Source organism: Taudactylus pleione, unplaced genomic scaffold (genome assembly GCF_031769625.1).
Source record: "Taudactylus pleione unplaced genomic scaffold, aTauple2 ptg000040l, whole genome shotgun sequence".
Classification (NCBI taxonomy): domain Eukaryota; kingdom Metazoa; phylum Chordata; class Amphibia; order Anura; family Myobatrachidae; genus Taudactylus; species Taudactylus pleione.
In genome coordinates this window covers 19,966,378-19,993,854 of record NW_028284442.1, presented here as the reverse complement: position 1 = coordinate 19,993,854, position 27,477 = coordinate 19,966,378, and the positions used below count along the sequence as shown (strand labels likewise).

General features: G+C 42.2%; 1 protein-coding gene across 5 annotated transcripts in view; it reads right to left on the bottom strand.

Moving 5' to 3' along the window:
* Positions 1-27,477, bottom strand: part of VEZT (vezatin, adherens junctions transmembrane protein) — a 71,979-nt gene that overhangs the window by 36,707 nt on the left and 7,795 nt on the right. For 3 of the 5 annotated variants that reach the window (XM_088454575.1, XM_088454576.1, XM_088454577.1), the window contains exons 2-3: positions 19,189-19,320; positions 15,604-15,693 (exon numbers count right to left, since the gene is read on the bottom strand). In XM_088454575.1, coding sequence (XP_088310701.1) covers positions 15,604-15,693; positions 19,189-19,320 — 222 coding nt within the window. The remainder of the gene's footprint in view (positions 1-15,603; positions 15,694-19,188; positions 19,321-27,477) is intronic. The other 2 variants (XM_088454578.1, XM_088454580.1) reach the window with 1 other exon arrangement.

Genomic DNA, 27,477 nt, shown 5'->3' with positions numbered 1-27,477 from the left:
AGCCACCAGCTGCCAATTACAGAAGTGCAACCCTGTCCACCATCAAATAACTGACCCAAAGGATAACATGTAAGCACAATTTACTTAATGTAAACATTTTTGCTGAATTTCTCAAATAGAAATCTTGGCCTAGAGGTGCAGTGACAGAAATTGCTGACACGTAGGGCGCCGCGATTCAAGAAAGATTGGGAACCACTGCAGTAACGTAATATAAGCGGTCTGATAAGTGCTACAATCGGTATGTAGTCAGGAAGCCTGCAGTCGAAATGCTGAACGCCGGCTTCCCGACAGTCAAATCTCGGCATGGGACTAATGATAGGCGTCTAAATACCGACGCCCATCATTAGCCCCACGCCGAAATTCCAATGCCCGGCATACCGAAGGTAGGTAAGCCGGGCGTCGGGAGCGGATAGCCGTGGGGGGGATTAGGTTTAGGGTCTCCCTGGGGAACTTAGGGTTAGACACCCCCCCTGGAGGGTTAGGCACCCCGTGGGAAGGTTAGGTTTAGGGTGCAGGGGAGGGGGTCGTTAGGTTTAGGCACCCCTGGGGGGGAAGTTAGGGTTAGACACTAGGGGGGGAGGTTAAGGTTAGGCACCTCTAAGGGAGGGTTGAGGGGGGGGGGAGAGGATTAGGGATAGCCTTTATACTTACCCTGTCGGGATATCCATATGCCGGCCCTCCGGCATTTCATCCATCGGCCTAACATCCGGCGGTATAACATACCGATTCTATGCTAACAGTTACATTAAAGTAATTATCACTATTATGAAAGCTCACAAACAATTTATATAGTGTATATATATATATATATATATATATATATATATATATGTGTGTGCCTTGCAAAAGTATTACCCCCCTTGGCTTTTTACCTTTTTTGTTAAATTTCAGATAAAAAAATTACAGGTTGTAATGTATGTGATGGATCTGCACAAAATATTCTAATTTGGTGAAGTGAAATGAGAAAAATATGTCAAAAAGAATCTTTATAAATAAAATTCTGAAAATTGTCATGTGCATATGTAATCACCCCCTTTGCTATGAAGGCCTCAAAAGTTCTGGTGCAACCAATTACCTTCAGAAGTCACATAATTAGTGAAATGAAGTCCACCTGTGTGAAATCTAAGTGTCACATGATCTGTCAGTATAAACACACCTTTTCTGAAAGGCCCCAGAGGCTGCAACACCACTAAGCAAGAGGCATCACACCATGAAGACCAAGGAGCTCTCCAAACAAGTCAGGGACAAAGCTGTTGAGAAGTACAATTCTGGGTTGGGTTATAAAAAAAAATATCCAAACCTTTGATGATCCCCCGGAGAACCATCACATCCATCATCATCAAATGGAAAGAACATGGTACCACAACAAAACTGCCAAGAGGGGGCCGCCCACCAAAACTCACAGACTGGGCAAGGAGGGCATTAATCAGAGAGGCAGCACAGAGGCCAAAGTTAACCCTGAAGGAGACTGGTGTATCTGTGCATGTGACCACAATAAGCTGTACACTCCATAGAGCTGGGCTTTATGGAAGAGTGGCCAGAAAAAAGCCATTACTTAGTGATAAAAATAAGAAGGCACGATTTAAGTTTGCCAAAAGGCATGTGGGCGACTCCCCAAATGTATGGAGGAAGGTGCTCTGGTCAGATGAGACTAAAATTGAACTTTTCGGCAACACCAAGGAAAACGCTATGTTTGAAGCAAACCCAACACATCCCATCATCCCAAGAACACCATCCCCACAGTGAAACATGGTGGTGGCAGCATCATGCTGTGGGGATGTTTTTCAGCAGCAGGGACTGGGAAACTGAATCGAGTCGAGGGAAAGATGGATGGTGCTAAATACAGGGATATTCTTGAGCAAAACCTGTGGTTTGAGACTGGGACGGAGGTTCACCTTCCAGCAGGACAATGACCCGCAGCATACTGCTAAAGTGGCTTAAGGGGAAACATTTAAATGTGTTGGAATGGCCTAGTCAAAGCCCAGATATCAATCCAATTGAGAATCTGTGGTGAGACTTGGAGATTGCTGTTCACAAGCGGAAACCGTCCAACATGAAGGAGCTGGATCAGTTTTGCCTTGAAGAATGGACAAAAATCCCAGGGGCAAGATGCGGCAAGCTCATAAAGACTTATCCAAAGTGAATTGCAGCTGTAAGTGCCGCAAAAGGTGTACTGACTTTAGGGGGGTGAATAGTTATGCACGCTGAAGTTTTCTGTTATGTTGTCCTAAATGTTGTTTGATTCACAATGTAAAAAAATAAAAACAAAACACAACTGCACAGTTGTAGGCATGTTATGTGAATGAAATGATGCACACTTTCAAACAATCCATTTCAATTCCAGGTTGTGAGGCAACAAAACCTGAAAAATGCAAAGGATGTGAATAATTTTGCAAGGCACTATATATATTTAGATAGTTCCCTTTTTTAATAGGATTTATTGAATGTGTATGTATTGGTAAAGGCTTTGCTAATACATATATCATACACACAAACTATTGTTTACAATCATTGTGCAATTACATTGTTTTATTCCCCCCATTAAAGAGATATGAAGTATATTTTACATGAGGTTTAGTGTTTTGGTTCATTTATACATGTACTTTAGTTTTGTTCTAAAACAATGGTTTCATCCAGCGCTATTAGCCACATATTTATTACATCATCTCTCTTATGCCTGATGTTTTTTTTATTGCTAGCATTTAAAGATGTGTCCTCATACATCTAGCCATGATGCACAACATAGCGCGACTTGCCAGGTGAGGGTGAGCCGCCAGGTCCTGAGCAACTCTGCTAGTGTTGGGCGTCTTTTTTGCAGAAAATGTATCTACGTTGCAATGAGATTTAACTAGACTGAATGGCTTTTTGGAACAGCAGGGCCTTGGTTGGGTCCGATGGAGGTCCTGTGCAAAAGAACTGCTGGGGGGGGGTCACCTCAGGAATGAGAAGGCGTATCCGTGGGAGACCACTTCTCTTACCCAGGCATCTGACGTGATTTGATGCCAAACCTGGGTGAATTGAAGAAGTTGGCCTCCCACCCTGGGAGCCCCCAGGGAGAGTTCCGCCCCGTCAGGCTGTAGGCTTGTCCTCAGACTTGGCAGGTGGACGTCTAATAGTCCAGGCCTGTTTGGCCCTAGGCTTGGAGGCCTTAGTTCATGTCTGCTGTCGTGGAAAAGACTGACCCTTGGCTATTCCTTGAAGGCGAAAGGACATCCGAGGCTTTGTATTATATGTAGAGGGCAGGAATGCTGTCTTGTTAGCCGCCAAAGTAGTCACAATTTTATCCAATTCTGGACTAAATAGGATTTCTTCTGCATAAAGGCAGAGATTCCAGAGCCCATTTTGATTTTGAATTTGCTTTCCAGGAATGTAGCCAAAGAATATGATGGGCCACTACCGAAGTGGCAGATATCCTGGAGGTCAGGAGAGCCGTATCCATAGCTGCTTCACTTAAGTAGGAGGCTGCATCTCTAATGTGAGATATGTAGTACAGCTGTTCCCTCGAAGCATCAGGGGGAAAAGTCTCTTCCCAACTCTCAATGGCTTTTGCCACCCAGGCCGTAGCCCTAGAGGGATGAGTAATAGCTCCTGTAAGAGTATATATATTTATGACAAGATTCTATACGTCTATCTGTAGTCTCCTTCAAGGAGGTTGCAGTATGAATGGGTAAGGTGGCATTTTTAACCAGACGTGTTATATGAGAATCCACAGCTGGGGGAACAAGACAAACAGTAGCTGGAAGAGGGTAAAAGGAACTGACCGTGTTGGAATTTGAAACTTTTTAGCGGGCATATTCCAAGCTTCACTCATGTGATCAGATAGCTGGTCAGAGTGAGGAAACTCTGGTAAAACTACCTTTTGTCACTTAAAAGGTGCGTGTTTTTTCTCAGGAGCGGGTTCACCCTCTTCTATTTGTAGAATAGTTTTTACAGCTCTTACAAGAGCAAGTACAATTTAGGTTAGAGGGTGGCTTCTTTTCTCCTGAGACAGAATCAGAGTGAGAGAGATCTGAGTCTTCTGCCTCCCCAGATGATATCTCAGAATCAGATAACTGTGTGGATTGGGAAGATATCATAGTACGTTTAGTAGGCTTAGTAGAGGTATTAGCCAAACTCTGTACTGATGTAGACAGCACGTCTACCCATGGGAAAGGCAAAGGATTTGCAGGGAGTACCTGCTGTGACCATCCCATAGAGGGGGCCAGTGATCGCGGTGAGCAAGCAAAAATGTGGGTCCCGGGGACCCCTCACTTTAAAATAATTACTTCACAATTTCTGGGTCCCATCACAATTTATGCCTCAGTGCCTGTAGCGCATAAAGACGCACTATAATGCATATAGTGCACTGTAAATTACATGGGGAGAAGAGAACAGGGGTGGGAGGGGAGAGTACACTAGAGAGCAGAAGGGGTATAGACATGGAGAGAGGGTAAGAGGGGGCACAGGAGAGTAGAAGGGGTACAAACATGGGGAGAGGAAAACGAGGCACAGAGGTGGGATGGCAGAGTACACGGGAGAGCAGAAGGGGTACAGACATGGGGAGAAGGGAACAGGGGGCACAAAGGTGGCCTCACAGTACTAACATGCACCTCAAGTCCCTCCTCATTCAGACATTCCCATATCGCACACACACAGACTTTACATCAATACTGAGCATAACCTGCCACTTTAACTTCTTAGTTAGATCTGTAGCCCATGACTAAAGAGGTAAAGTGATATACCATAGCATGGTTAGACAACCCGTGCTTACCACCATGTACTAGAATCCCAGCATGCCCTGCCACTGTGCAGCAGCTGTGGAGTTATGGGATGCATTAACATGCTCTATGGCAAGGCAGTGGTTAATTCCCAAACGCCCCACAAACATCAGTGACCCTCATCACCAGCTCAGCTCCTCTGACCCAAATCTGGTTCCTGAGCCGGGGCCCTGGTTATCACATGTCCAGCCAGGATTACCCACCTAATATAACTCCTGTATTCACAATGCATTCCCGGACCCACTTGTGGAAAGGAAAAGATGCTCTTTAAATGACAATTCTTCATTTGCTCCAATCTCCTGCAGCATAACGCCCCCCAAGCTGGTATCTGTGAGAGAACGGAGATAGGGAACCAGTAGCGGGCTGATTTTTATTTTTTATTTATTAAGAGTTTCTTATATAGCGCAGCATATTCTGTTGCACTGTACAAAACATTAATTGAACAAAACTGGGTAATAACAGACAGATACAGTCAGGTGCATAAATATTGGGACATTGACAGAATTTTCATATTTTGGCCTCTATTCACAATGGCTTTGAAATGAAACAAACAAGATGTGCTTTAACTGCAGACTTTCAGATTTAATTTGAGGGTAATTACATCCAAATCAGGTGAACGGTGTAAGAATTACAACAGTTTCTATATGTGCCTCCCACTTTTTAAGGGGCCAAAAGTAATGGGACTATCAACTCAAAAGCTATTTCATGGACAGGTGTGGGCTATTCCCTTATTATTTCATTATCCATTAAGCAGGTAAAAGGTCTGGAGTTGATTCTAGGTGTGACATTTGCATTTGGAATCAGTTGCTGTCGACTCTCAATATGAGATCCAAAGAGCTGTCACTATCAGTGAAGCAAGCCATCATTAGGCTGAAAAATCAAAACAAACCCATCAGAGAGATAGCAAAAACATTAGGTGTGGCCAAATAAACTGTTTGGAACATTCTTAAAAAGAAAGAACGCACTGGAGAGCTCAGCAACACCAAAAAACCCGGAAGACCACGAAACACAACTGTGGTGGATGACAGAAGAATTATTTCCCTGGTGAAGAAAAACCCCTTCACAACAGTTGGCCAAATCAAGAACACTCTCCAGGAGGTAGGTGTATATGTGTCAAAGTCAACAATCAAGAGAAGACTTCACAAGAGTGAATATAGAGGGTTTACCACAAGATGTAAACCATTGGTGAGCCACAAAAACAGGAAGACCAGCTTAGAGTTTGCCAAACAACATCTAAAAAAGCCATTACAGTTCTGGAACAACATCCTATGGACAGATAAGACAAAGATCAACTTGTACCAGAGTGATGGGAAGGAAAGGAACTGCTCATGATCCAAAACATACCACCACATCAGTGAAGCATGGTGGTGGTAGTGTCATGGCGTGGGCATATATGGCTGCCAATGGAACTGGTTCCCTTGTATTTATTGATGATGTGACTGCTGACAAAAGCAGTAGAATGAATTCCGAAGTGTTTCGGGCAATATTATATGCTCATATTCAGTCAAATGCTTCAGAACTCATTGGACAGCGCTTCACAGTGCAGATGGACAATGACCCGAAGCATACTGCAAAAGCAACCAAAGAGGTTTTTAAGGCTAAAAAGTGAAATGTTATGCAATGGCCAAGTCAATCCCCTGACCAGAATCCGATTGAGCATGCATTTCACTTGATGAAGACAAAACTGAAGGGAAAATGCCCCAAGAACAAGCAGGAACTGAAGACATTTGCAGTAGAGGCCTGGCAGAGCATCACCAGGGATGAAACCCAGTGTCTGGTGATGTCTATGCGTTCCAGACTTCAGGCTGTAATTGCCTGCAAAGGATTGGCAACAAAGTATTAAAAACTGAAAGTTAGATTTAGGATTGTTTAGTTTGTCCCATTACTTTTGGCCCCTTAAAAAGTGGAAGGCACATATAGAAACCATTGTAATTCCTACACCGTTCACCTGATTTGGATGTAATTACCCTCAAATTAAATCTGAAAGTCTGCAGTTAAAGCACATCTTGTTTGTTTCATTTCAAAGCCATTGTGGTGGTGAATAGAGGCCAAAATATGAAAATTCTGTCAATGTCCCAATATTTATGCACCTGACTGTATATAGGTATGATGGCCCTGCTCGCAAGCTTACAATCTATAGGGAAATAGGCATTGATAGACAAGGATAGGTGCTATATATTGCATTTTGGTCCAGCCAGAATGCAGTGTTTCTTGGTGGGCTGCATGATCCAGTCACACCGGAATGACGGTCAGATGTGAGAGACAATGTGTGAGGTTGTGTGTGGACTGTGGAAGGGGATGTACTGTAATTAGATAGGGAAGCTATGAAGGTTATGTGGGTGGTTCCGGAATCTGATAAGCTTGCCTGAAGAGGTGAGTTTTCAGGGAACGATTGGAGACTAAAAGGATGATCCCGGGCCGGCAGCAAACTACTTATTAGTCACAGACAGAAAAAAATAGTTAGAGCAGGCAAGATCCACTACAGAGAGGGGCTGGCTGTACCCCCTGATAGTGATCCTGCCATGACCCCGTACCTTGTGTGGTAGTTGGAGGACATATCCAGGCATGACTCCGGGGCTCTGAATGCTGGGGGAAGTCGGGGATCTAGACGGGAGAAAGATCAGCCTGAGCCTCCCATTACTGCTAGCCGTGCACGCTGCTCCAACAACTCTCTGGCGTGCTGGGCAGACACTCATTGGCTGACACTCTCCAGAGATTGATTTGCTGACTAAGGCAGTGCTGCTGCCGGCGGTGATTGGCTGTTCTGTGGGCAGCCGCTGCCGCTGACTGGCTGCTCTGCGGCGCGCACACAGCGCGTCCTGTGGGACCCGGTCATTTTTAAAAACCGGGTCCCTCATCTCCTGTACAGCGTAAAAATGTGCTATAGCGCATATTTTACGATCACTGGTGGGCTACCACGGGGACTGCTACTCGGTCCGCAAGTTTTGCCAGCATTTGTAAAAAAGCAGCTCAGGGTGGGTCCTGAGGGAGAGAGACGCCGTGGCTGATGGATCTGTGTAACAATTAATACAGAGACCATCCTGAATGAGGTCCTCTGTGGCTAAGCCCGCAGAGCAGAACTCACAAGACACCAGAGTAGGAGGAGCAGCACCAAGTTGCTTGTTATTCTTTCCTCTGCCAGCCATAGCCACAAGACTAACAAAACACACAGTATGATACAGTGCAGTAAACTCCCTGGATAATATGGCATAGTGTAGCGTGCAACCGCGTTATAAAGTATGTGATAACACTCACAAGTATCTGGGAAATGTGAGGTACAATGAACCCCCTATACCTTAGTATGTCAGGGTATAGTAGAATAAAAGGAAAGGTATAAGCTGTACAGTATAGAAAATTGGCACTAGAATCAACTACACAGACCACAATGGCTGGCAAGGTTTTAGTGCTGTATGACCTGGCGCTTGGGAGAGGTATATAGGGAGACTGGACCTAGTGCTCCCGGAAACTTGATTGTAGAAAATGGCTGCCGCATGTCTCTGGGGGGGGGGGCCCAGGGAGCACCAAGACCACAGTGGAATGGACCCCTGGACTGGGGGAGGGGCTGCAGGGAGAGCTCCTTCTCTCCTTTAACCACCGGGTCCCCTGGCCTCTTTACATATGCCCTGCGCCAGTATGTTATATGAACTGGTGGTCTAGTGGAGTCGTGGGCGCACCAGTGTTCACATCAGCGCCTCCGGTCTGTCTCCTGAGACCAGAGACAAGACTACGCAACAATGTGGGTTCCCACGAATGGGGTCCCGACTTACTTGTCCCCTGAATTTCGGGGCTGCAGTCTGGGGTCCGAGGAGCCTGCTAGCTATTCCTCCTCAGAGCCCTGCCAGGAGTACCTAGTCATGGCGCCTCGGAGAGGTGATGGGGCGGCAACACAGGCGCCCAGAGGACATTCTGGTGCTGCTCGTCCCAGCTTGGGCTGCTTAATGCAGGCCCCTCCTCAGGCCCTGGTGTTGATTGACCTTGGTTGCGGGTGCAGTGGCCGGTGGGCTTGGGTGAGTTGATGGTAATAGATGAAGAGGGAATATGAAGTCTTCCTCATAGGCTACTCTCAGATGTTGACGAGACCTACTCTGAGGCACGGAGTCTAATCCACTTGCTGGTATTCACCAGTGACCCCTCCAAGCAGTGGCGGATCTAGACTTTTCTTTTAGGGGGGGCGGTTTCCGTTTAGCGCCGACTCCTCACCTCTCCAGTCCTGACTCCTCCTCTCTCCAATTAATTTAATTAACAGGTAATGAGGTGAGCTGGGAGGGGGAGGGATGGACCTGTGACTCTAAGTCTCTGCACTAAGCAGCAGGGAGCTCAGCTCAGCAGGGGGTATATATACTGACAGGCAGTCAGTAAGGATGGAGGAGAGAGGGTGCGGGAGGCGGGAGCAGGACTGCTGGGAGTTGGACAGGGCGTGTGCGTTCATGTCGCAGTAAACCCTAAAATTTTCTCTAAATACCCCATTTTTCTATAGGCAAAGCTAACATCTATGTATATATAAAGTATGAGGGCAGGTGCTATAGGAAGCACACACACATACAGTACATGTAACATGTCTATGTAGATGGCACCCTGAGAGCCTGTACTAACAGACACGCATGTCCTATGTGTCTGGTGTCCCCATGACCACTACTCATGTGCTATTCCTACCTGCCATGCTGCTCTGCCCAATCACTGCCTGGAGCCTGCTATCCCTGTGGGGCACACATCTCAATGCGCAATCCAGCCTGATCATCCACTGGCAGCAGCATAGACTGAGCAGCAGTGGCCCCAGTAACAACTGTGACTGGTGATGCATCCGTGGTACTTTCTAATGGGGTCTGGTCCTCGGGAAAATGGCCGCCGCTCCTCGTCTCTAGAGACAGCCAGGGTACATCTACTACTGCTACTTTTCACCCTCTAGTGCCCGGATCTCTAACGCCCGATGTCTGCAGCAGCGTGCAATGAGCGGCTGCTGGTTGTTATGGGGACAGGAGCGCTGTCTTGCGGCAGCCGGGTTTGTCCTGTGCTGTATGTTAGGGGGGGCGATCGCCTCAAACGCCCCCCCCCCCTGGATCCGCCAGTGCCTCCAAGCGGGATATGGGTTTCACTGCACCAAGTGAACAGGTCGCAGCCCCCAGAATAGGTATCTGAGAGAAGCGAGAAGACAAGGGAGAAAACTAGGAATGTACTGGAAGAGTATCTGCTACAGTGAATTAGACGCTGATTAGCGATGGGGACAACACTGGAGATCCAGATACTGTTTGTCACGAGTAACTGCACTGGGAATCTAGATGCTGAATAGAAATGGATAGCAGCTCCAGTGATCCTGACGAAGTATAGCTTAAGGATAGGTAACTGGGTATCAAGACACTGAATAACAATGGGTAAGAGATCCGGTGATCCTGACGCTGTATAGCAAAGGATAGGTAACTGGTTATCCAGACTCTGAATAGCGATAGGTAACACAAGGAATGATTTCTTGATAGAGAACACTAAAGAATAGTATGGAGCCTAGGATGCAGTATCAGCAACTAGTCACTAGAGAAGCGAAGTTGCACAGGCAATTTCCTGTTCACGAAGCCGGACTTAAAGACTCTTAGGTAGCTGGTCATGATGCAGAGAACAAATGAGTGACCGCAAGACTACTATTGGAGGGGCCAGATCAGATGACACAGACCAAAATGGTTGCACCCATGAATGCGATCGAGACACGGAGACGCAGCATGGAAGTCCTAGCAGACCCTGGGAAGAATACTCAGTCCACTACTCACCTGCGCGCCTGGCGTCTGACCGCCTCAGAGATTGAAGACGCCGGTACATAGGTGAGAGGCGGCTGATCCCAGGCCGCAACCTAGCATCCCTATTATAATGTGGGTCCAGCTCCTGCCAGACACAAACGAAACTGGAGTGTCCTCAGGCTGTGAACGGGGTATAGCGGGAAGGACCTGAGCATCCTGGGATTGAAAAGCTTTGCTGTTGGTGCCAATCCTCCAGGTCCCACCTGCATCCCAATGTCTCCCTGTGGAGCCCTATGGATCCTGAAGAAATAAGGAACATTGTCAAGGACCTAAATTTCAGGTGAAAAAAAAAACCTTGAACTTTGGACTGTTATATACATTTCACATATTTCCTACAGATGGAACCATGACTACTTCATATTTTGCTTGTTAGCTCCGATTCAGTAAGTCATTTCTATATCTTGTAGACTTCATTGGCAAAGACTAATATGATTCACATGATACTGTGCAAACATAAACTCAGTGAGGTTTTTTGGGATATCTGATTTGTGCACATTTCAAAAACTAGATCACTAAAGTAGGATTTTAAGATACACACAAACACATTATATACACAAACATTTTATACATAAAGAAGGACACATACACAAAACAACATGAAACAACTGTGGCTACTCAGTGGTCAATATAAAGCGTAGGTGGGCTGCGAGCAGTGGACATTTGTGGGAGCCAAGCATGCAATTTATGTTTACTTACACATATTAAAAGAATATTACCCTGGGCCAGGAGGCTTTCTAAGGCAACGCAGAGCTCAGGAATTTGCTGTTCCAACAACAGTAGTCACAGTCTTCTCCATCCCACAAAACTGAAACTTCATCACCAGCTCCTACCAGCAGTTTAGCAGTTACGATCAGTGCCAAGGGTTAGTAGACATCTTGTTGTCAGGATGCTACTTTACCCACTCTATTTTTGAATAGTAGCATTCATACATAGAAAAGCTCTAATCCTTGACAAACATTCTATTATCTGATCTGTGTGCCTGGATTAAAGGGACACTTACCCTATTATATATTTTCCCTTGTAAACATTAAGAAATAAATGCACAGTTATATTATCCCATTCATGGACATATTGCTTAATATTTAAATGCTAAACTCTGTTACAAGGGAGCCAAAGATTTTGTACCAGGTACAAAATCCTATCGCTCCTCCCAAAACACTTATGAAGGTTTGGTTATTTCCCTCACACTACAACAAGATCGGGAGCTTAGTGTAGTGGCTAGGGGCATGTCTGACATAAAGGAGAACTTGGCCAGATTTGGAGAATTCAAAAATAAGATGGCTCAAGAAAATGGGAGACTGACAAGCCCCAAATGTTTCCTGTGCACAATAAAAAGAAAATATTTGATGAGCATCCATTAATATTTTACCAAAAGAACCACCGTGCGTTATAATAACAGTTCACCAGATACTCCAAAGACTCAATATTCTACAAGACCACCTCATTTTTACAACTAGCACTAAGTCACAGAGCCTGAGAATTAAGTGTTTCTCTGCACTAAGAATTGTGGGAAGATACATGTATGCTATTCTTGAATTTATTAAAAGCAGGTGGTTTCTACCATTTAAAAAATATTCAATGCTTTAAAAGAGTACTGCAAACATTTTTGTCCCACTTGTTTTTTTGTTTGCACTGCATTTCCTGCATCTGCTACTAGATCCTGTACTGTTAGGCCATACCTAGATGGAATGGAGATGAGCTAGAAAGAAATAAAAGCACACAATGGTGTAACTACCATCACTGCAGGGGGCTGCAGCCGCTTAGTAAATACAGCCCCAGGCGTGGTATTACTTCCAAACATATAAAATGGTAGTAAGCCTTCGCATACAGTTTTTCTGCTGAACATGGTCTGTTTAGGGGAATTTTAGATTTTCAGGCTTGCAAGTCAGTTGTGGTCTTGGTGGATTTTGAGAAAAGCACTTCACGTCTCCTTTGTTAGTTAAGTGCATCTATAATGATCCTTTGCGAGACTGGGAGTAAAAACTAGTTTGAAAAGTTGACTTATGTCAAGTAATTCGTAACCATAAATAAAAATGGGATCCGCTGTGTGTTCAATTTAAATAAATAATTTGGAAAATAATCAATTACAGTTGACTCTGGCGCACTGTTCTGCAGAGTAGGATGTACCAGTTGTAAGTCACGTGGTCAGGATATGGAGACAGCTACATATTTTCAAGAACATTTATAAAAGAGACATATAGCATAAAACAGATATATTTGACGATATAGGCTATAAAATACACATCAAAATGTATACACATAAATGTGTATGTAAAACCAGCTAGGCTTTCTTTCACACACTGCAAAGGATCAGCATGGCTGTGCTCTCAGTGCCCCCTCCATTTTTCTCTACCCCCTCTACATCTGTCATATTGAGTCCTCCCACCATATGTCACTGCCCCATTACTGCTCTTACCATTTTACTCAATGGAACAAGCTTCTGCTGCTCCACTGCATGATTTGGCTCCTATAGCACGCTGCTCAGATGGATCTTTCCAAGTGGTCAAAATAAAGGATCATCATGCTTTGACAAGACCTTGGACTGAAGGTCTAAATGAATCAGAAGCTGTATGTGCACCAATTGACCAAACAACTGACCTTGGAATTATAACCATTGGGACCCTTTATTTTGACCCCCTGCAAAGATCCAGATATCCAGGGAACCGGTTATCAAGAGGTTCCAGTGCCCACTTTTTTGGTATGAATTTGTCTTTTTACTATATGTAATAACTACTTGCATGCTCCCTTATTTTAAGGATAATATTTCATGTATTCTTAGCAATTCTTTGGAAATGTCCCTTGTGCCCAAGGGTTAATTGTTTATGAAATTTGTTTAAATAAAAATAAGTAATTAGTGATTCTCCTTAGTCAGGGATCGACGAAGCCCAGATGGGTGAAACCAGTTGGATACTGTGATACTGTGTGCTCACTAAGGAGAAAGCAGAGAACCCCTGCATTTAAATTGGCTGCACAAGCCAGACCAGAAGCTGCCTCTATTTGCTCCACGGACATCTAAGCAGTCGGGAGAGTGCGGAGACACCAGGTGCAGAGAGTGCAGCATAAGGACGCCGAGGTGCTACACACCAGAGCACAGGCGGCGATGAAGAAACGGGGAACCTGACCTCCGCTAGAAAAGACCAGATAACGCCAGTCAGTGTTAAGGTCTTTCCACCACACTCCGTATTACAGGAGACGGACCAACATCACGTTTAAATGGAATAACCAATCATATTATTTATGGAACATACTTCAGCCATTTGGCTAATGGGTAACATTGTAGCAGGAGACAGAAGTTTTTGTATATGCTATTTTCTGTTTTAAAAGGATTACAGGTCCCTGGACATTATCTAAGCTGGTTAGGCTTAATTCTTTGCATCACAAATAGATGCACCGTGTGTGTTGTGTGAATATATACACACAGACACACTATATACTATTTTTATAACTGATTGCAATTGTGCTTTTTATTATAAATTGTTGTTTATACTTCTCCAGGTACCTGGTATTTACTGTTATTTGTGAAACAATTTTATGAATACTTTGCTATAGAATAAATACATATATTTTTTAGCCATTTAATCAGAGCAGGAATTCTCTCATTCTTTATACTTTTCTTCCTTATACTATCTTTGTATTAACTATCTTCCTTCCTTCTAATCTTAAAATGTTTTAGCGCCATAAGCATGGCTATAGTTTAGACTTTAGCTTTTTCTAGCTTTTAATTAGTTATTATTGGTTACATATTAATTGCATGAATATACCCATTTATGAGGTTTAAGCAATTTTATCCGATCCGCTAAGGAGGTTACCTACCTACCTTTTTGATCATGGGACTGGCTAACATCAAAACCAATAGCAGATACTGTAGATACTTTGGATCCAAAGTGGAACAATTTGAAAAGGTATTTGCTGATACAAGTAAACACTGCTTGCAGAATAAAACCTTACACACAGCAATAGAGAAATATACAGTTACACAAACAATGTAAACCGGTAAAGTGTGCTTCCAACCAGCCATAACGTGTGAACTCCTGTAGCAGCCGGCTCAAAGCCCTTAACCATATGGTTATGCATTACAGTCAATAATGAATCTGCCGTATATCACATTATACAGAAATGGGCACTTTGAGTGACCTGACTTCTAAATTAAGAAGTCATCCCTTTTGAAGGGCTTTGATTGAGGAGCTGTACCCTATACATCAAACATCCCTCATTGCCCCCTTTCCTCCCTCAATATCGATGTAGCTGCTCCTTTCTTATCGCTCTCAATACTCCCTCCATATCTCTGTCATTATGTTCTCCCACCATACCTCACTGTCCCATCATTGTTCTCTTAACTTTTTACCCCCCATTAAATCAAACTGACTGATGTACTAATTAACTCAACTCTGCTTATGCATGGATAGCCTTAAAACCTGGACTGTTATGGTGCCATGAGGACAGTTTGGTAAACGCTACTCTAGATTATTCCACCTATCTAATAACCTTCTAAGTAACATATTTCTTCCAAAACTTTCCTCTAACCATGCCACCCTCCATTTTAGTGCATGTTCTCTTGTTCCAATACTTCTTGTATTCTCATTCACTTATGTCGAATGCTTCCTTCCTGTATCTTGTTTAAGTGAGTGAAATCTCGATTTCCTCCAATATGAAGTGATATAGGAGTATCTTGGCTAGTTAATTAAACTAAAAAAACCATATGTGGTGATTGAATTCTAAATATGATTTTGAGGGTTATATTGTATTATATGGCCACCAAACGGTCTGAAATACTACTGCAGGGCAAAAACAACAAGCAGCTTGAAGTGTGTATTTTATTATTACATAGGACAGTCCTTTGAAATCAACATAATGGCATTATATATATACCTGTTATCTAGTTAAATCTCGTAATACGAATACTCGCATATAATATATATGGTGGGTTTCAAACAATACAAACACTGTTTTCTATGTACATTATAGAAGTTTAACCTCCATTTAAGGTCATTTAAGTTTAACTGTAAGAAACTATTTTTTACTACAAAGTTATAAAATATCTGTGCACGCCGTTAGAAACTTACCAAAAAGTGGACCTTTTCATCTTTTTTCTTTTCTGAAATAAAAGGGTTCCAGCCTTGCAATATTTCAACTGCTCTCTTGTAAATACCTGGCTGAAAATAATAAAAATAATGTTGTTACACAATGCTGTAATTGTGCTTATTTAGGAATACTTAATTGAATTAGGCCCCCTATTTTACAATGTATGCATGCACCTGAAGCAAGATCAATAGTACAGCATTTGCTGGATTTTGGCTTTGTGCACCTTTTGTCCTCTACTAGATTCCCTATGTGGTTACTTTCACTGTGATTTCCCAGCAACTTTGTAAGCATTTCATGATGTGCCCAGTGTCATACTTTGCCAGCGGAAAACCCCAGTAATGCTCTGTATAACAACCCAAATTCCCAACCAGAGCTAATAGCCCAGAAAGAGGTGCCCCCTGTTGACCTGCATTAGAAATGTTGCAGCAAGAACATTGAATTTTTCCAAGTGCCCACTCACATCATATGCAGATATTTTGTCTGTTGACCATGTTCTCTATTATATTATTAAAATCCACTAAAAAATATTGTAAGGAGTCTTCACACGTAACAGTTTTAGCCTTCTCAAACTTAGGACACAAACTAAAAAGGTTGAGTCTTAAAACCACTGTTAATATAATTCATACATAATCTCAAAATTGTTTTGTGACCTTGCTAACCTTGAAACCACAAGTTATCTATATAAGTGTTCAATTTAAATAGTAAGGTTGGGTCAAGAAACCCAACGTAGAAAATACCCCCACCCCAAAGACCATTTTCCAAAATAAGAGAGAAAATGGTGAACTATGCCATCTAAGCATACAGAAATACTGGAATGCTATAAAGGGCTAAACACTTATTGACGATTACTACTTATGCATGATCTTTTGCTATCATATTACAATATATCTAATATAATATGGTATTTTCTTTCCAGTTGCTGAACTTGTTCTAAATAGCGTTTAGGATCTGCTCATTACGATTTTTTTTTCAATAACCGACTGTGGAAATATTATGCTCTGTATATAAGATATAATCTTTAAGTGTGACTTTTCAGAACATTATTTAGCCATGTATTAAGATAAAAGTTATAAATGTTCCTGGGGCGTGGCCTGGAGTAGCAAGGAGATATTGTGCATACACACGTTCCAACTTAAAAGAACAAAATAAGTGATAACGATATCGTTTGATCGTTTATATCGTTCTTTTTTTCAACCACTCTAACAACCAAACAATGGTCGATGCGTGGGCACGGATGGTAGATATCGACCATTGCCCGCGCATGCAGGCCAACCTGGTCGATATCGACCAGGTTAGCCCGTTTGTTCTAGGGACCCGAGATCGTTAAGTCGTTAGGGAGTTGGTGCATGTGCTGGATGTTCGATATCGAACATCCAGCACATGCAGGACAATCAGACAACAATATCTGATCGTTGTCTGATCATAAGCAGCTCTCCCACACACATCCTGAAAAAATCCTGTTTTCCTGCTTCAAACTCGAAGATTTGTTGGATTATTCCCTCTTGTATGTCCTGGAGTGTCATGGCTGGCTCCAGCTGTGTAATTTAAGGCACTATTCCCCGGCTATCTGAGGTGGCTATTACCTTCTGCCGGTGGCCCAAAGTTTCCGTCCCTGGAAATCGAGGCTCCGGGCTTCACCATTCAAGTTTTGCTCTGCGTGCCCTTGGGAGGATGGCTGTCTCCAGGATACATCATTGAAGCACCCAATGTACTTTTCTATGGGTTCTTGGGTGAATAGGGATGGAACGATGCCTATACTTTCACTGGATGCTGAGGCCTGGCAGTATTAATAATTTGAAGCCACTCGTTTTGCTTTCATCTTTCGACACTTTACATTTTTAGCTGTATATAATATCCTAGTATATATATTAGTATGTTGCCAAGCATCATGTCTGTGGAAAATGTTTTATCCTTATAGTGCGGGAGAGCTGGGTTTGGTCTAGCCTAGCTAAGGTCAACAATATATTGCCCTTGTCAATTATGTGTTTTAAATCCTCTGTCTGTGTGGGTGGGAGGAGGGTAGGTTTATAGGTTAGGATATTGTAGGTTGGTCAGGGGGAACTGGGATCCAAGTTTGCCTGGGTTGCGTTAGGCCATACAAAGTGGGGGGTTATAGGGCGGTTTATTTTGGAGGGTTATGTTTTGTTTTGATTTTAGGCAGATTATTAGAATTTGTTGATTTTATTTAGTACTATTTCGCAATTATTTTATATTAGGTTTAAGATGTGAGCTCCTGTACTTTTACATGCCTCTAGTACTAGTCATTTATATTTAAAATTTGATATGTGAGCTAATATGGTGCCTGTGGGCTCTTATAGTTTATTGATATACTGTGAGGTGCTCTTTATATACTGCTATATTGGTTATTTGCCTTTCACCTATATTTATTGCCTGATTGTATTTTCCTTTGCATATCATATGCTTTAATATGTCTGCCATTGTTATTTGTTGTTGGGTGTTTATTTTAAGTTCTTTATTGGGAATTATGCCATTTAAGATAATGTGAATCTATAACTACAGTATATAACTAGTCCTGTACCTTAACAACAGTGTGCTAAATCTGTTTTGTGCTTTTGTTCTCAATTGATTATGTATCAGGCATAATTTGTAATGGAGTCAATATCTGTGTAATTGTTTTTTGTTATTGAAAAAAAATGAATTAAAAAAAATAAAATTATAAAATGTTCCCAATTAGTTCAGATTCATTCATTTTCATAGTTAGAGCTAAAAAACTAACTTATCTTATCACTAGTATTTGGCAGGATAATTACATTGCAATTACTATGCAGAGTAGTGATGCATTTCAGAAAGAGAGATTCCTACCCTCCAGTCCAAATCATCACTGCATAATTTCTGCTGTATTGTTATTAAATCTATTTTACATATTTGCAAAGATGCCACTTAATACTTGTGTATTGTCCTATCATGTAATGGAAAACAGGAGCAGCATTTTTTTTGCAGGATTCATTTATAGTCCATATGTAAACTCAGGGGATGGACAATTTTCTATACAAAAGAGGCCATTCTTTACTTTGTGATACTAGCGGATAACTGAGACACAATAAACACTTCCAATTTTGGAGTCTGAGCACCAAAACAGTTGAATTAAATGACCAGCAAATATAAAACTAAGTATTTTATTCTAGCAACCCCCCTCTTTTTTCTAAATATAAAGACATTTTAACACTTTCATAACCAGACCACATTTAATAGATTTTAACAGGAGTATATTTTGACCATATGTCACCCTAGTGAATTAGTTTTCTGAGAGCTGGACAATTTATTAACGCTTTAGACTGACTATATCACCTTTGCATGATTCTTCCCATTCACATTGATCAATGTAGTACAAATGTAACGTAACATGTATCAAACAGTAGCTGACAGGACAGACACAGAAAGATCTGGGTTATGCTGCGTCTAGAAGAGCTATTCATTGGAGATCTGAAACAGCAACTCTAGAAAGCATTGAGCTGTACACAGTGGTCTTTAACAGCACAGGGATCATGTGGCCAGTGACCAATCACCGTCCACGATATGTGGTGCTCTCATTGTATCACGCTCACCTTTGCAGTTGTGTGGATCTGTCCTCGTAGTCCATGCTCTGACACATACTCTTCTTCTTCCTGTGACACTGCCGGGCATACTTCAAAATCAGTGTGTCCCAGATCCTGCAGGTATTGGTAGAGTGGCGAATTCTGAAAAACACAAAAGCAGGAAGATATGTATTACCAGCATAACATAACTGGTATTTGGTAGCAGTGCTGCACAGTGAATTCAGCTAAAACACTGAAATATTCCAGAATGTATATGTGAATCCTATAGGGACCATTTTCATTGGGTAACCTCTGTCCAGCGGGTACTGTTAGCCGTGTCATTTAGAAAAACAAAGAGCAAAAAAATCTGGCAGTCTACAATACTCTATATAAATAAATTCCATAAATAATACAAACTTTAAGGTCACAAAATAAAAGTACATTTGGAAAAGCACTGCAAATTTTCACAAGAGCTTACAACATCCTTGGAATTACAAGTAAATACAGATTATAGTGGTTCTCTGCACAATTTAATCTTACACCATTTACCCCATATTTAACAACTGCAGTAATCGCAAAATATGCGCTATAGCGCTTTTTTACGCAATACAGGAATTTTTTTTTTTAAATTACTGGGTCCCACAGGACGCGCTGTGTGCGTGCCGCAGAGCAGCCAATCACCGCTGCCGGCCTGCAGAGCAGCCAATCACCGCCAGCGGCAGCCCGCAGAGTAGCCAATCACTGCCAGCGGCAGCCAATCACTGCCTTAGTCAACAAATCAATATCTGGAGAGTGTCAGCCAATGAGTGTCTGCCCAGCACGCCAGAGAGTTGTTGGAGCAACGTGCACAGTTAGCAGTAATGGGAGGCTCAGGCTGATCTTTCTCCGTCCAGATACCCGGCTTCCCCCAGCATACAGAGCCCCGGAGACATGCCTGGATGTGTCCTCCAGCTACCTCATAGAAGGTACAGGGTCACCATCAGGGGGTACAGCCGGCCCCTCTCTGGGCCCGCAGCGCGCTGTAGATCTTGCCTGCTCTAACTGTTTTTTTCGGTCTGTGACTAATAAGTAGTTTGCTGCCGGCCCGGGATCATCAGCGCATTACTGGTTCCCTATCACCGTTCTCTCTGATACCAGCTTCTGGGGCGTTATGCTGCAGGAGAATGGAAGCAAATGAAGAATTGTCATTTAAAGAGCATCTTTTCCTTTCCACAAGTGGGTCCGGGAATGCATTGTGAATACAGGAGTTATATTAGGTGGGTAATCCTGGCTGGACACATGATAACCAGGGCCCCGGCTCAGGAACCAGTTTGGGTCAGAGGAGCTGAGCTGGTGATGAGGGTCACTGATGTTTGGGGGCACTTGGGAATTAACCACTGCCTTGCCATAGGGCATGTTAATGCATCCCATAACTCCACAGCTGCTGCACAGTGGCAGGGCATGCTGGGATTCTAGTACATGGTGGTAAGTACAGATTGTCTAACCCTGCTATGGTATATCACTTTACCTCTTTAGTCATGGGCTACAGATCTAACCAAGATGTCAAAGTTGGAGGTTATGCTCAGTATTGATGTAAAGTCTGTGTGTGTGCGATATGGGAATGTCTGAATGAGGAGAGGCTTCAGGTGCATGTTAGTACTGTGAGGCCACCTTTGTGCCCCCTGTTCCCTTCTCCCCATGTCTATACCCCTTCTGCTCTCTAGTGTACTCTCCCCTCCCACCGCTGTGCCCCCTGTTCTCTTCTCCCAGTGTAATTTACAGTGCAATATATGCATTATAGCGTGTCTTTATGCGCTACAGGCACTGAGGCATAAACTGTGATGGGACCCAGAAATTATGAAGTAGGACTTCAATTTTTTAAAGTGAGGGGTCCCCGGGACCAACATTTTTGCTTGCTCACCGTGATCACTGAACTGTATTATTTTAAAAAAAGCAATCCTGCTATACTGTGCAGTGATTTGCTGTCCTGTCATTGAGAAGCTGGCATATACGGCTGCCTATTTTCCTACCTGGTATAAAAGGCTAGACACTATTTAATAGTTGGCTTCCTTTGTAATTAGAAAACTCCCTTGCCAAGTGTTTGTGCGCCAGGTATATACCAGTGCTGCTAGGAAATTCTGTTGCAAGTGTATTACCCGGTCTACTCTAAAATGCCCTCACCTTGCCACCAGTTCTCTTCACTTAACACCAAATACAAATTGTACTTTTATGCTGTTATGATGTAACAGAAAATTAATTCTATATTTTACTTGGATCTCTTCAGGTAGTAAAATGTGAGAAGTGGTTCACACTGCCAAAAGCATATGTCACTTGGCATTGACAATCCATAATTCAAATGTTACATTTCTATTTTATTAAATATTTGCAGCATTAAAATGTAAAACATTTCCATCTACAAAGTTGTGCTGTGAACAGTGTATGCTAGACCTCTGTACATATAACCTTATATATTTTATGTAGTACACATAGTACCAAAGAAACATGTCGCACCATCAACCTCCTAATACCCGCTCCTGGCGATTGCTTCAGCTACCTACAAAGAGCTCCAAAATATAATCACAATTGCAGATCCCACAAAGTACGACTACAGTCACAATGTACATAGGCATTATTCTCAGTTATCTAAAGATAAGGAACAATTGATAAGCAACATTGTTTATTTTTTTTAAAAAGACATGAAAATGAAGACTATTCTACATAGTAACCTACAATAACGGTTGTCACAATAAAAGACAATGTAAAGTTGAACTGCCATCAATGGCTATACCAAAGGACTACATACGAGATCTGAAATAACATATTTTGAAAATGACAATACCTATTAATTATATGACTGCCACTTAGTACATGGGATTGCGCTAACCTGTATTTGTAGCTCTAATTCCTCTCACCTCCCTGCACATATCGTTCAACTGGCGGGCAGTGATGGAGCTCTTGGTGGAGATCATGGGTGGGAATGATTTGGTCAGCAGTGCCAACACTACACCAACACTCAAAACAACAGAACTCTCGCAAAAAGGACAGGCAGAAAGAGCCCATGTTTCAATTGTCACCCATTTAACTAACCAGAACTTAAAGAATTTAGCAAAGAAGGTGAAAAATGCATTTTCTGGTCATTTTATGACCACACACACACACACACTGCAATATTATGAGGAAAAGGGGTTTCAAAGAAATGTATCAACCACGTACTATTATTTGTTACAATCCTTTAAATTATATACCATATAGAGTATGTGTGGGCAATTAACTCTATGGCAAATGTTGCAGGGCAATGTTGTTCAAGCAACTTAAACAGCTGTTCAGAGCAGAAGATTACTCTGAGATAAGAGCACAGAATAATATCTAGACCAATGGATGACAAAGGAGATTTTTCTTTTCTTTTTTTTCTTTTCAACTATAGACATAAGCTTTAATAATATTCAGCTTTACATGGGAACTAAATGTACGCAGCTCTGCAATGGTCAAAACTACAAGATCAGGTGTGACAAAGCTAACAAAAGCTACTTGTAATAGAGATACAGTTTCCTAGCCGTTATGACTCAGATCATTTCCCAGGACTTTCCTTTGACAAGTTTGAACACAGGTTTGATAAAGAGATTAAAAAATGTGTTGGCTTTGTTAGCAGTCTCCTCCGCTATTTACTCAGCAGCCCCTGTCCTGTTTTTGCAACTGTCTGAAGACTATAGTGTATGACCTCATCTACCTGGGATGTGAAAATGTAAGACACACTAACATACACACAGCGATACAAAGGTAATGTCCTTCAGATTGGAGTATCCTATAATAGGAAGTCACCTGACTAACAATGGCATACATTCAATTACCAGAAGGCACTAGACAGAAATTCATCCCACATTCCTCGGCATTTAATTCAACAAAGTTATAATGTGGGTAAACTTCACTACACATGTTTAAACTTGGACGGCTTATATCTTCCAAATCTGCAAACCCAGCAAAATGTATAACTACAAACCTGTTATGTACACTTCACATACCAATTATAGGAACACAACGGTTTCCAAAAAGTAAGAAGCACACAATTAGTTAGCATGTCAATGCATGCTGTAGTACGCAGACTCCCTTCACTGGAACTAAGGGGCCTATTCCAAAACATTAAAAAGAGCCATACACCATATTTCTCCTTAATCAAACTTTATAATTGGCAGGTACACATTTGGGCAGGAAGTGTTCTCTTGGCATCTGCCAGACCCAGGTTTGTCCAACAGACTGCCAAATGGCGATTAGTCACTCCAGAGAACTTGTGCCCAGTGCTCTAGAGTCCGATGGTGGAGTGCTGCACACTACCTGAGCCTACATTTGGCATCACACATGGAGATCTGAGACTTGCATGTGGCTGCTCGGCCTTAGGCAACACAATCCTGGCAAACAGTTCTTGTACTGGAAACCAGAGAAGCCAGCATGAGGACACCCAAGTATGTTACGTGCAAGCTGCGCCACTTTAAAAACTGTCTCACTGGGCTTTCGTTTTAACATGAATGTTACAGTATATCAATTTTTTCTATTTTACAAAAGACTTCATCATTAACAATAAAACCTATGGCTGAATCCAACAGTATGTGCGGCTTTGGTCATATGGACATAGTTGTTTTACAAATGTAATCCCCATACGTATTTCTAGACTGACAACCTAGGTGTACAGTGCCTTAAAGCAAAAAAAAAATGACATTATAGTATGTCTCTTGAAAGATCAATTCATTCCATGAAGTAACAAGTCAGTCAGCAATGCTTCTACATATTTACCTAGGAAATATCTGCCATATGGACATTTTTACCACATTGAGATTTAAGGTGCGTATCCACTAATAGACGGAGAAACGAGAGCACTATTACGACATTGTAATCGTGCTGTCGTTTCACAGTCTGTGATGTGCCCACACTAAACGTTCAGTGTAGGCACATCCATCAAACCCATACATGCTGAACCTGACGTGATCCTCAGGTTGACCAGCATGTACGGGCTATGATAGATGTCAAAAACGACCAGCGGGCACACGCATCGCTGGTCGTTTTTGACATTTAAATGCCCGATTTGAGGCCGATTACTGAGCGATTGCACGATTACGATGTCGTAATTGTGCAATCGCTTAGTAAGGTCACGTAGTGGATGCACACCTTCACAGCCGGATATCTGTTGTGCACTCCACTATCAGCAGATCGTTTCAATACAGGGCCTAATAGAGTACAGTATGTCTGTAAAGTACATGGAAACACAGAATAATTGTGTAGTGTTTAGAAGTAGAATGAATATATGCAGACTATCAGTCCAAACCACAAAAAGTACAGAATGGAAGGGTTAGGCACACCACATGGTGCTGAGTACTGTTTATATTATACAGGAGGAAATGGAATGCTTTGCTGATGTTGTCCTGCCTATTCCTCTGAGCAGCTGTCTAAATACAGTATCTACCATTACTCTGTGAACAAAGTAATGTATACAATCAAATAATTCTAACCCCCAAAATCTAACAACATGCTCTGCTGAAAACCAACCTACTGTAGTATGCCAATTAGTCCAACACTGCAGGGTTTATTTATCATGTAGGTATGCCATGTGCTTATGTTCATTTTGTTGAGTATTTACTAAGATTTGAAAACACAAAATATACATATAAAGACAGACAAATCTGTGCACCAAAGTATTCATTCCTTTCCCTACAAAATACTACAAACAGCCTTAAAGCATTAAGGGGATGGTGTCACTTCAGGGCATGAGGTCTCTGACATCATGACGTGTAAAAACAGGTACCATGGCACATCTGCATGTATGATGCTATCATTTACATCAGGGGTCTTCAATCTTGGCCCTCCAGCTGCTGTGGAACTACATATTCCAGCATGCACTGCCACCTTTTTGATATAACAGCATGCTGAAACTATGGCAGTGCATGCTGGGATGTGTAGTTCCACAGCAGCTGGAGGGCCAAGGTTGAAGACCCCTGATTTACATGCAAATGCTTATTAATGCCAGAGGCATCCCAAAAAAGAAATAACCAGAAATACGAAAAGACGGTATTGTACCATGCAAATCAGGGTCAAGAATATTACCAAAGCTGGTAATTGTTACTAGCGATAACTTACAGTATGGATAATAACAGATGTATTACCTTCTTACAAAAACACAACTTGGGCTTTATTCAGAGTCAGTCGCATACAGAATCTCAAAACGTGATCGCAAATCTATTTGCATCTTTGCAACCTATTCTGCATGAGTGGTATATGCAAATCTCATGCTAATATGCCCTACCTCTGTTGTACCTGAGTGAGATGAGACTGGATTGTAACTGGAGGCGTGGTTTCAGCAAGTATTCACAAAATGATAGAAATAACAGTACACAAAGGAAACACATTACAGTTATAGGCCGGATAGAGCAGTTAATAGGAACTCAAGTGGATTGGTGCATCTGCAATGCTTAGCGAAGCAAATATAATTTTGAACATATGTGTAGGCTTCCCCATCCCCAATTCAGTCTGAAGGATTCTTTATTTGTGTAAAACGAGATTTTATTGCAGTGTAAAAGAAAAGCCTTTTAAAATACTGCTGCATCAATACATCTCAGGATTCTTAATCGTACGTATATATCCCCGGCTCAAAGGCGCCATTTTGTACCACTAGAGGAAGGAAATTGTGTAAAATATAATTGTTCCAATGCCTCTCTTTCACATAATCTCTGGTACTGCAGACAGATCCATAGATTCTGGAATAAAATGTTATATTATTTTAACTTTACTCTACATCTTCAGCTATCTAAAAATGCTGCAGCCATTCTATTTGCTGAATTCTCGATATGGGAGACAGAATCCTCTTTGGATTTATGGAAACCCTTTTGAGGGTCATGGTTACAGTGGTCAAACAATTCTTAAATATTGGATCATTCGATCAGCACCCACATTAAATGAATGGAAAACTGCACTGCTGGAGGTTCTTTATGGTGAAAGACGAATGGCTATTCTGGACATTGAAAAGGGAGTGCAGATTTTCTCAAAAAAATGGGAACCTTACATACAGTGCTTACCAACTCAAACTGAGAATAATATATGGGAAGTTTTTGAACATACGGAATGGTTCATGCTAAGACGCAATACTTAGAATAATTTCTGTTCTCTTATACGTATTTCTCTTCATAGACTTCACCATGCCAAATTGTTTCAAGAAACAGACCAGTTGTATTTTTGATGGTTTTATTATTCTCAATTCTTGGATTGTACACTGTATATATGCCTTTTGCTGTTCAATAAACAGATTTATAATAAAAAATACTGCTGCATCAGTCATAGGGGTTTTGTATGAATGGGTGTGCTTTCAGAGTTTGCTTCTTTCACCTGCCTTATACTAGGTGCAAAAGATATGCCTGGAAACAAGTGTAAATCCGCTTACATCTAATTCTGCAGGTCACTGAACTATGCTTACACCACTTCAATCATTAAATGTAGGGGCGCATTTTGTGTACTACTCTGCATTGCCTGAAACTTGCGTACATCCAATTCCGCAGTATGCACAGTGGAAAGACACCAGAGATACGCTCCGCCAACGCATATGTTCAACTCAGCATCAGATCTGGTATATTTGCAAAACAATGGTTCCCGTCTCTACTATAACAAGAAAAGAAGAAAAAAAAAAAATTTTAAAATATACAATTACAAATCTGTTTCTATTTTAGGTACAGATATGTTATGTTTTTTTTTATTTAAACAATTATTTTAATGCAGGGCTCGACAAATCCCAGTCGCCAGGACTGAGATTTTAGTCCTGGCAGCAAAGTTTTTCAAGGGTACCCCCCCGCCACAGTCCATCCCTGCCCACCGCAGGGAGGATCCATTATCCTGGCGCCCACTGAAATTTTACCAGCGGGCGCCCGACTCCCCGCAGCGGCAGCCAGAGCTCACCCCTGAACTCCGGCTCCCCCCCACGGGCACTATGGGAGATATGTCATGACGTCTCTCCCATAGTTACGAGGAGCGGCGGTCGTCAGCGGAAGCAGGATCGAGGCTTAAGGTAAGTATTGTGTTTTTTGGGGGGTTTTTGTGTGTATGCGCAGCACTATTACAGCGGACTTACTACTGGGGGCAATTTTACAGGGGGCTTACTACTGGGGGCACTTTTACAGGGGGCTTACTACTGGGGGCACTTTTACAGGGGGCTTACTACTGGGGGCTTAGGGGCACTATTACAGGGGCTGGTATGGGCATGTAGCAGAATCTGATGACCATTAAAGAGGCATGTGGGGAGGTTGAGGGGCACTGAAAGGGAATGTGTGGTGGTCTATACAAGCTTTCATATATCTTGGTAATGGACGA